General features: G+C 42.7%; 1 protein-coding gene across 1 annotated transcript; it reads right to left on the minus strand.

Moving 5' to 3' along the window:
* Positions 1-6,902: 6,902 nt before the first annotated feature.
* rnf214 (ring finger protein 214) lies at positions 6,903-10,597 on the minus strand. Its single transcript, XM_056418730.1, has 6 exons — positions 10,259-10,597; positions 9,600-9,829; positions 8,973-9,106; positions 8,618-8,846; positions 8,174-8,383; positions 6,903-8,096 (listed from the first exon to the last, which is right to left on the minus strand). Exons 1-6 carry the CDS (start codon positions 10,392-10,394, stop codon positions 7,407-7,409), a joined length of 1,629 nt encoding a protein of 542 aa, XP_056274705.1. The 5' UTR covers positions 10,395-10,597; the 3' UTR covers positions 6,903-7,406.
* Positions 10,598-11,493: the final 896 nt, after the last annotated feature.

Here is an 11,493-nt window from a genome sequence, read left to right on the forward strand (position 1 = left end):
TACATGTATATATATATATATATATCCAAAATTGTATTCATTTAGATACATGTATTTATATATATAAATATATACATTTGTATGTATTTATATATATAAATATATACATTTGTATGTATTTATATAATTATATTTATATACATGTATTTTAGTATATATTCATATAAATATATATATATATTCCTATAAATGAATTTTAGTATATATTTTTACTTAAATATATATATTTATCTAAATATGCTTATTTATATACATGTATTTATATATATATATATATAAATACATGTATTTATATATAAATATGTAACTCAGAACTGTAGTTTTGAGTTAAATCTGCTTAAAACTAGAAACCTGAATTGTTTGGTCATTTACATAATTGCATTCATTTAGTTTGTTAAACATATTTAAAAAACAATACAAGGAAGAAACATCAGTAAGACCTCCTCCTGAGATCACCTCCTGAGATCACCTCCTGAAGACCTCCTCCTGAGACCTCCTCCTGAAGACCTCCTCCTGAGACCACCTCCTGAGACCTCCTCCTGAGACCTCCTCCTGAGACCTCCTCCTGAGATCACCTCCTGAGATCACCTCCTGAAGACCTCCTCCTGAGACCTCCTCCTGAGACCACCTCCTGAGACCTCCTCCTGAAGACCTCCTCCTGAGACCACCTCCTGAAGACCTCCTCCTGAGACCACCTCCTGAGACCTCCTCCTGAAGACCCTCCTGAAGACCTCCTCCTGAGACCTCCTCCTGAAGACCTCCTCCTGAGACCACCTCCTGAGACCTCCTCCTGAGATCACCTCCTGAAGACCTCCTCCTGAGACCTCCTCCTGCTCCTACAGAGGTCCCCCACAGGGTCCCTGGGCCCCGCTTTTGACCACGCCCATGGAGGTGTATCTCTGGATCAGAGCCTAGAAATCAAAAGCACTTAAGGTGACAGATAAATGGTGTCGGGCAGCAGATGGGCCTTTTGATGGTTCCCACGCCGGATCCCCCCCCCCCCACACACACACACACGGGAGACTAATATGTGTTGTGCGGGTGGGAGGGGGAGGGTTCTCTCTAATGACGTCCATCAATCATTCTTCACGAATTAGCAAAACAACACGGAGAGCAGCGAAGACGGGAAGAGGGGGGGGGGGGGTTAAACTGATAAATTAGACCTCATTTATTGGACCACGGTTTGTGTCGATACCCAGGGGCCCGCGGACCAGGATCCAGAGCCGCTAATTGGTTCTGTGTGTTTGGATGGAAGGGGTTGAGGAGGGGGGGGGGCTCTCTCTCTCACACACACACACACACACACATGCGGTTGTCTCGGCTATGAAAACGGACGAGACAAGCGCTTGATTTGACAGCCAGGTGGGGGGGGGGGGGGGTCATGTATAGATTTTGGTGTCCGTTGCGTTGCCTGATTTGTGAGCTTCTTTTACTCAGTCAATCACATTTAATTGACAGCGCCGGGCGCCCCGCGGCATGCTGGGACGTCAGGCCTTTAATGCCACAGGGAGGAGGAGGTTCTTCTGCTCCGTCAGCCATGATGGAGACGAACGCACCCTTCAGGAAGTAGGAGGTATTACACCACCAACACACGCCTCCACGCCAGAGGGTTCCACGTGCAGGTTTATGCATTTATGTTTATCGTGTGACTTTAAACCAGAATAAACAGTTTAATCCGTGACTTTAAACCACAATAAAGAGTTTAATCTGATATGCTACTTAGAAATAGACATGTTCATACTTTTGGCCTAAATTTTATATTTTTTACATATTTAATTTAGGCTTTTTTGAAAGAAACATGAATATAATAGTATAAAAATCAGCTGAAAACTTTTCATTCATATATTTCTACCTGATACACTCTTCACATAGCGTAATTGTGTGTATTTATAACAGTGTGTTATATAACATTTATTTAGCGCTCTTCTTTACTTAATTTATAATATTTTTGCTTTACTTTCATAACAAAAATCAAACGAGATGACAACAAAATCAAGTACAATACGATTAATTGATGTATTGAAAATAAAAATATATTTTTTCATAAAATGAATAAATAATTAAATATCGAATATATTTATTTAAATATTTATATATATATATATCTGAATCGGACACGAAGGGATAAATCAATAAAAACAATAATGAATAATACTAATTTAATTAAGAGGACGATACTCGTCCCTTTGCAGTCACAGAAGTGAGTCGTTGTTGCTCTGCAGTTCCTCCGCACCGCCACCGGAGGGCAGCATTGTAGTTGTACAGAGGCCGTTTGAAGACTTGTCAGTGTGCTTGGCCTCTGTTTGTCCCGGAGGAGCCACGCGCTGCCTTAAACTCAAATATGATGATTTTTTATTTTATTATAAGTGGTTGTCACATCGGATTATTTCACGCTGTAATCTTGACGATATTTCGGTGTAATTTAGTTTCAACAAAATGTGACAATAATATTCTGTGTTTTATTTATTTATGCAGAAGAAGAAATGTCCACCACATCAAGAACATGTTTAATGTTGGTGTTTTGTTGCTAATAATAAAATCGTAATGTTTTTCTCTTCTTTTTTTGCTGGATGAAGCTGATTGAACATTTCTTAATTAACTTAAATTTGTACACTGAATTAAATATTATTTTCTCATAATAATCACCGGGAATAAATGTTAACATTGTACGTTGTTTAATCTACGTTGTTTACGCTTCTTTGTTTAAGTAACGTTGTTTAAGCAACGTTGTTTAAGCTACGTTGTTTAAGCTATTATGTTTACGCTACGTGTTATGCTACGTGTTTATGCTACGTTTTATGCTATATGTTCATGTTACCTCCTTACGCTACGTCGTTACGCTACGTCGTTACGCTACGTCGTTACGCCACGTCGTCGAGCCACGTCGTCATGCCACATCGATATGCTACATCTTTACTACGCGTCGTTACGCCACGTCGTTAATACGGGTCGTTACGCTGCATCTTCACGCCGCGTGGTTACGCCACATTGTTACGCCACGTCGTTACGCCACTTCGTTACGCTACATGTTTACGCTAAATTGTTACGTTACATTGTGATGCTACATTGTTAAATTTCTACATCGGAAATTTAATACGTTGTTAATTTGCTTCATTGTTAATTTGCCAAGTTGTTACTATTTTAACTGATTTGACTTTTAGAAAACGTTTCTCCTTGAGGTTTATTGTTTAATTCTTTCCTAGTTCCGTGGAGGACATTGATAATAATCATTGATTATAAACATGTTTTACCTGGAAATGCAAAAGTTAAAAAAAATATCAATGTATTCCAAATGTGTGTATCCTGAAACAGAAATATTGAAATCAAGAAAAAAAAACTTAATGAAGACGACTTTTTGTTTTTATTGGAAACATTTGAAATAATCTTCCTACACTGAGAAACTTTTTTCTCTCGCAGTAAAAAACGACTTGATAAGAATGATTTCATTTTCTTGGAGCCGTTAAAGCGCGTTAAGTGTTCGGTGAGAGCGACTCGGCCCTCTGATCGCTCATCCTGCGTCTGCATCTGCTCCTGAATGAAACAACGGTCAAATAAAACTCTCGTTTCTCTGAGGGGACCCCCGGGAGCCTCTGGAGGGGCCCCCCGAGGGTCCCCAGACCCCACTTTGGGAGCGCTCGGCGTTTACAGGCCGCGGTAATGATGCTTGTTTGTCCAGCGGTCTGTAAATCACACCGACATTAGAGCCGCCGCAGGGGCCGCTGGAGACCGGCAGACCATCACTAACAACCCCCCGCCCCCCCAGTAGACCATCACCCTCCCCCCACCCCCACAGGATCTATACCGGCGGCCGAACACAAAAACAAGCAGAACATAAATTAGTTTTAAAGCGGCCATCTTTAACCAGATAAAAGCTTTCATTAAAACTGAGCCTGAAGACATAAGAGACACTTTATGAACTTACATAAAACTTTATGGAATATTCATTAAATATCTTTTTTGAATGGATGCACATTTTATATAAATATATATTATAATAATATTCAATATTTTGTTATATATAACATATTATATATAACAAAATATGTTTTAATATTCTATATTATTATATATCATATAAATATAATATTTATATATTATATTTAATCATATATTTTTTATCTAATGTACCAACCTATTTATTTATATAATAATAATTATTATTATGATGATAATGGTAGTAATACCAAAACAGTAGTAATAGTAAAAAAATAATACAATTCTATTCACGTCTCACTTTTCCTTACAAGGTTACAAAACAAACAATTATATATATATATGTATATAATATATAAATGATAAAACCCAGGAACATATTTGTTATGGACCTGCTGCTTTAAAACAAAAACGAGGAAACAATAAGCAGAATTCATATAGTTTTTAGTCAGTGAGAGGAAACTCGTCCTCTCTATCTTTTAGGGACTGAACCTTTGATTCGTCCCTCCTCCTCTTCGTCTTCTTGTTCCCTCCGCTCTCCTCCTTGTCTCCTCCCCCCGTCTCCTTGTCTCCTCCGTCCTCGTCTTCATTCATTACAGCAGACGAGCAGCTTTTATTGGCACCACTGCCTGTGAGACTAACCTTTAAAGAGAGGAGGAGGGGTGGGGGGGGGGCTGTTAGAGGAGAGATGGACGTTCACACAGTAAACATGAACACAAGCACACAGACAGGTGTGTGTGTGTGTGTTTAACCTCGCCCATCGAGCACCCATTAAGGCCGACTGGGACGTCCTCGGGGACGAGGAGGAGAGACGGTCGTTGAAGGATCTTTAGAAGGAGAGAGGTCATTTATGAGAGAACAGTAAATAACAGAGGGACGCCATTTAGAACATCGCTGTAAAAATAGACCATGCCACTTCTGAGGAAGAAGCCCCCTGTATTAAAGCTGCATTCTCTCTCCTGACCACCAGGGGGCGACTCCTCTGGTTAAACAGTCAAAAATCTGAAAAGGAAACGCAACAAATAACTTGATTTTGTTTATTTTATAACAAAACTTCTTACAGAACGTAGCATGAACGTAGCATGAAAATAAAATACTCAGGTACAAGTATGCTTGTGTACTTGTCATACTTGCAAACTCATGAGGGGTGAAAAAGGTGACAACGGGGGAGGGGGGGGGGGGGGGGTGCAGTTGACTTTTTTTTGTTTTTGTCACCACATCCACGTTGTTTGAAGCCATATATAATATGGTTAAAGTCATTCATGAACGAACTTCCTTTTTTGTTGCCTGAACAGTCCTCATGGACTTTTCCCTGAATCTGTTCTGTCTCTACCTGTTTGTCACGATACTCATATTATAACTTCTATACATATTACATACCTGCCATAAATATCATGATACCCGATACCAGAATTCAATACAATACCATAAAAACAATATGGTACCATAAATACGAGACTGGTATATTTATCTATAATAGTAATAAATAAAACATCTGTATGGTTCACTTGTTACCAACATTTTCAACACTTAACAAATGACAGTAATATTAGTATTAATACAGCCAGATATGAAGTGTTGGGAGTAACGCGTTACAAGTTACAAAGTAACGCGTTACTGTAATTCCACTACTTTTAGCGGTAACGAGCATGTAACGAAGTATGTTTTTAACTCAACTAACGCAGTTACAATTACTGAAATGTAACTAATTACTAATTTTCAGTAACTTTCCCAACACTGGATATGAATGAAACTACATGGTTTCATCATAGCATTGATGATACACTATGAGGCCGTTAGTCTCTGACCAGATGATACACAGTTCATCAGGATGAGCAGCTGGAGAGTTACACAACTTTACAGACTGAAACATTTCACTTCTGGCATATTTTTATTTTTTAAGCCGAAGTCGGTCTCTAAAGCTGCGCCACTTCTCTCGCTGTGAGCGCTGCGCAGCGCAGTGTGCGCAGACAGCTCGACACGGAGCAGCGCGTGCGCTCTGATCGCTCTCTTAAAGCAACACTATGTAACTTTTCACTTTTGGCGCCCCCTTCAGGTTTTTAGGTATTTAGGTATCGATTTCAGTGTCGTAAATACCCAGTGACGATAGATGCAGCCTCGCATACACTTGTATTGAGTTGGGATCATGTGTTGTCCTGTATTATAATATTATTATTATTATTATGTGTACGTGTCACGGGTTATAAAAGGTGACGAGAGGTTTTTTTTGTTTGGAGCGCGCTGACCGACGGCGGACTCAGAACGGCAGCAATCCGGCGACTTTCTATTTTGGATTCATACCAATGGGCGGGATCACTAATAGAAGACTGCGCAGGAACACTGTGAACTGGCCCAGCACCGACCGGACTAGGGTGAAGTAGCGCGGGGATTGAACGCGGCGCCTCGCCAGTCTCTGCCTGGTCGATCAGCTGTTTGCTGGCTTTTTTTTTGGGGTGCGCGCGTGCGCGCGTGCAGTCATTTCCTTTTGTTTTGGGGGACTGCAAATGTGGAGTACATGTGATCGAATACAATATTGTTGACAACACCAAAAAGCTACATAAAAAAGCTATACTGTAGCTGCGAGCGTGGAGTGGCACTATATGACATTGCGTAATCACTGCCAGAAAGCAGGTCGAGTACATCCGCCGGATGTACCGGGCGGCTCCAGAATCTTACATAGCGGAGTTATTTCCCCACAGACCCCTGATGTCAATAGCGGAGACGCAAATCGTCATATTAAAAGTCATTGTAGCGGCACAATTTTTTTCAAGCTGTTATTTTAAGGTCCAAAAGTTACATAGTGTTGCTTTAATGAAGTATCGATACTAAAAATATGCTAAATCACATCGTGTTTAACGTACGGGTACTTTGTTAGCATGCTACACCGTGCAGCGTGACAGCAGCAGATGTAGCGGGCTGACATTCAAGCTAACCTGAACCCCCAAACGCTGAAGACATCTTGACGCTGATTGGCCGAGACGCGACACGTCCCATCAAAGATGTTTTATTGCGAAGAGCACCACTTCACACTTTTCTCCGCGTCTCACTGCAATCTCAACGGCAGCGGGCCAGGTGACCCACCCCCAAAAAACTCTTTGGATCTCCACGATTCACGTGGATGATCTATTTTGAGTTCAAAACGGTGAATTTCACCGAAAGGTGACAAGTTTGCAGGTATGACTTGTACTCTGGTTGAGTACTTAAACTTTACATGATAAACAACTTTCTTCATACATTCAACTTTTAAACTGTCAAGAGAATTATATTTTTATTTTAATAAACACATTTCTGTTGATCGCATGTATTGATTTGATGGGACGAGGCATTCAAGGACCCCCCGTTCGGGGGTACTTGAACGCCTCGTCCCATCAAATCAATACATGCGATTGAATTTAGAATAATCAAGTGAATTGATGGCATGTATTAATCCATATGGGATGATGAGGCGTTCAAGGACCCTCCAGTCTTCGAGATCATTTCCCAGGGCAGAAGGGGCAGGAGTTGTTCTTGCTGGACTGGAGCCAGACCCGGATGCAGTCCTTGTGGATGGTGTGTGAGCAGCCCAGCGGGTGACGGCTCTCCGGGTCCACGTGGTTCTGGCACATCAGGCAGAGCTTCCGGGCCGGACCCCCCCCACCCAGACCCCCACCCAGACTCCCGCCTGGCCTCTGGATAGGCCCCGGGGGCGCGGGCCGGCTGATGGGCCCCGGCGCCGACCTCTCGCCCTGCGCCAGCTTGAAGCCCACCTGCTCCATCACCTCCTCCACCGACATGCCGGCCAGCGTGCCGCGTGACCCCTTCACCTGCTGCAGCAGCGACATCAGCTGGGCCCTGGTGCATTGTGGGAAACGGGCACCCAGCTTCTCCAGGATCTTGTCCAGCTTGCCGACGGGGGCGGAGCTTGTGGAGGGAGGTGGAGACGGAGCGACGGGCGGCGACGGGGAGAGGCTGGGGGGCGGGGTCACCCTCATGTGGGGCGGGAACTGAGGGGGGGGGAGGAGGTGGGGCGGGGGCAGGAACTGGTGGAGGGGCGGGGGCAGGAAGCGGTGGCGGTACTGGGGGTTGTAGTGGGGGGGGAAGGAGTGGGTCATCTGGGGAGGGGGGAGGGGCAGGAACTGGGCTCGGAGCAGCGGCTGCATCACCTGGCTGAACCTCAGGTCGGCCTGCGGGAGGAAGAAGACGAGTGATGAAGACGAGCTCGCCGTGACCTCTTGACCTTCATGGCGTGTGTAGTTCTTACCACGGGGACCTGAGGCAGAGATGGCGCGTTGATCCGGGGCAGGGATTCTAACTCGCGACCCTCCTGGAGCTGCTGCAGGACCTCCTGGAAGCGGCTCTGCAGCTCGGCCCGGTTCCTCCGGACCAGAACCTCCTTCTTCTCCCACTTGGGCCGCTCGTGGTGGAACTCCTGCGGGGACTCCACCCGGAGGGCGTTCAGGTACTGACCCACCTGGGGCGGGGTCACAGGGTCAACGGTCAAGGTCAGAGCGGGAAATAATTACTTACAAGCAGTAAATGATAATGTTCTTGTGATGCGTTCAGGCTCTGCTCAGTGAACATGAGTACTGGCTGAAGGTAAGTAACGTTCTCATGATGCGTTCAGTTGTAATCTAGTCAAATGTAGTGTTAACTAGAATGAATCGGAACATAACGTATATTTGAGATTTATTCTGGGATGTCTGACCTCGCTGATCCAGGCCTCGATGCGCATCATGGCGACGTCTCTCTGCTTCTCCACAGCGATGACCTCGTCACTCAGCGCTCGTAGCTCCGCCTCTCGCGCCTCCTTCCTCCCTCGCTCCATCTGACCCCTCAGCTCCTCCAGCTCAGCCTGCAGGCGGCTCTTCTCCTCCCACTTCTTCTGCGTGAGGGACGTCACATTGCGGTCCGCCTCCTCCAGCTCCTTGGACATTCTGAGGAGGAGGAGCAGGAGGAGAGGAGGAGAGAGGAGGCGGAAGATAGAAGAGTCATTTCTGGACCAGGTCCAGGACCCTGGTCTGAGTCCAGGTTCTGGACCTGGTCCAGGTGTTCCTCCTCACCGGATCTTCTCCTCCTCCGCGCGGCTCCTCTCGGAGGTCATTTCCTGTTTCTTGGACAGGAAGTTCTTCCTTGTGGCTTTAGAGTTGTTGAGCTGCAGCTTCACACGCAGAGACTCCAGCTTGTCCAGCAGGGCCTGAGGAGAGGTAAACAAGGAAAACAACACACTAGTAAACAAGGAGAACAACACAAGGGTAAACAAGTAAAACAACACACTAGTAAACAAGAACACACTAGTAAACAAGTAAAACAACACACTAGTAAACAAGTAAAACAACACACTAGTAAACAAGAACACACTGGTAAACAAGTAAAACAACACACTAGTAAACAAGAACACACTAGTAAACAAGTAAAACAACATACTAGAAAACAAGGAGAACACAAGGATAAATAACAACACAAGGGTAAACAGGGAGAACACAAACTAGTAAACAAGGAGAACAACACACTCGTAAACAAGTAAAACAACACACTAGTAAACAAGGAGAACAAAAACGAGTAAGTAGTGTCTCTGTGTGTGTGTCTCCGTCACTGTGTGTGTGTGTCTCTGTGTGTGTGTGTCTGTGTGTGTGTGTGTGTGTGTGTGTGTGTGTGTGTGTGTCTCGCTCTGTGTGTGTGTCTCTCACCTGGTGCTGCCTCGTGGCCTCCTCCTTCTTCTTCTCCACTAGCTGTCTCTGCTTCTCGTGTGTCAGCTGCTCTTCGTCCTTCTTCTTCATCAGCTCTCCGTACTGCTCAGAGAGCCCGGCGCCGCAAGCCAACATGGCCGCCACCTCGGCCTCCCAGCCCGGCGCCGTGGTCACGCCAAACGCCACGGTCGTGCTGTCGGTCTGCACCGCCTTCACCTCCTGCAGGAGGTCTGGGGAGGAGTAAACAAGAGGAAGACTAGTCAACAAGAGGAGGAAGTGTAAACAAGAGGAAGAAGACTAGTCAACAAGAGGAAGACTAGTCAACAAGAGGAAGACTAGTCAACCAGAGGAAGACTAGTTAACAAGAGATAGAATAGTAAACAAGAAGAGACAGAATAGTAACCAAGAAGAGATAGAACAGTAAACAAGAGGAAGACTAGCAAACAAGAGGAGATAGAATAGTAAACAAGAGAAGATAGAATAGTAAACAAGAGGAGGAAGATTAGTCAACAAGAGGAAGACTAGTCAACAAGAGGAATACTAGAGGAGGAAGACTAGTCAACATGAAGAGGAGGACGAGTAAAAAAGGAAGAAGTGTGCTTTGAGTTCTTTAACCCAGTATGTAATACTTGCTCCACCTTTCTAAACACCGACATTACCTTCTACGGCCATATCTGCTAACGCCAGCTCCAGGTCCTCCAGGTCATCTTCCTCCTCTTCCTCCTCCTCCTCCTCCCGGTTCAGAAGGAGGACTTCTCCCGGGGCCATGCCGGCTGTTCCCCCGCTAGCTGCCATGCTCACATTGGTCCAGAAAGGAAGCCGATGCGAACACCGCCGGTTAGCGAACAAGATGGCCGGCGACAACAGCGGGAACTTCCGGCCTCTATAAAGTTATTTAAAATGACATTATTAGCCTTATTAGTTGTCGTTTATCTCCAGTTTACAGTTGGCGCCAGTAATACGCTGGCTCAGCGGATGTAATGGCGAGTGGGACCCGGATGTAATGAAGGAAGGCTCGTCTCTGATTGGTTGTCTTTCTTCAAAATAAACTTTATTGAAAAAGGAGAACAGCAACAGACAGAAAAGTCGGAGCCTTTTTCTTTAGTAAAAGTATTAAAACCACACTAACAAAAAAACTATTCCTGCTTGAAAAGATTTTAAAGTAAAATTATGTAATATTCAAATTATTTAAAAACAAATATAAAAGGCCACATGTTGACATTTTTAGAATCCTTTTGTGTCAACCTTAATTTAAATTATTTTATTTTGGTTTAATTTATTTATTCATTGATTAGAATGTTTTATTTAATGTATTTATTTCATTCTAAAAATAATAATAAATGTAATGACAACTATTTAAAAACATTCAAATAATTTAAAAACTAATATACAATGCCACATTTAGAGGTTTTGATAACGTTTAAACAATAGATAATTATCTGAAATTAAATACTTTCAACCGTAATTTAATTTGTATTTTAATTATTTTACATTGTGTTTAAATTATGTATTTGTTAAATATAATTTCATCATTGAATGTATTTATTTAATTTGTTTGATACTAAAAATAATAATGAATTTAATTAAAAATATATAAAATGATTCAACTGATTTTAACTAATATGAAAAGCCCATTTAGATATGTTTAAATAAAAGAATAATTATATGAAAATTCAACCATATTGTAATCTTAATTGTATTGCTTTGTATTGTGTTTAAATTATATGTTTAATACATATTTATTATATTTTAAATAATTTTAAAACTAATGTGAAAGGCCACATATATACATTTTTATAAGGTTTTTGAAAACAAAGATTGTGTAAAATTAATTATTAAATTAAATTATTTAATTTATTGTATTTATTAATTGTATGTGTCTTTATGAACACCT

Source organism: Pseudoliparis swirei, chromosome 7, assembly GCF_029220125.1.
Source record: "Pseudoliparis swirei isolate HS2019 ecotype Mariana Trench chromosome 7, NWPU_hadal_v1, whole genome shotgun sequence".
NCBI lineage: Eukaryota > Metazoa > Chordata > Actinopteri > Perciformes > Liparidae > Pseudoliparis > Pseudoliparis swirei.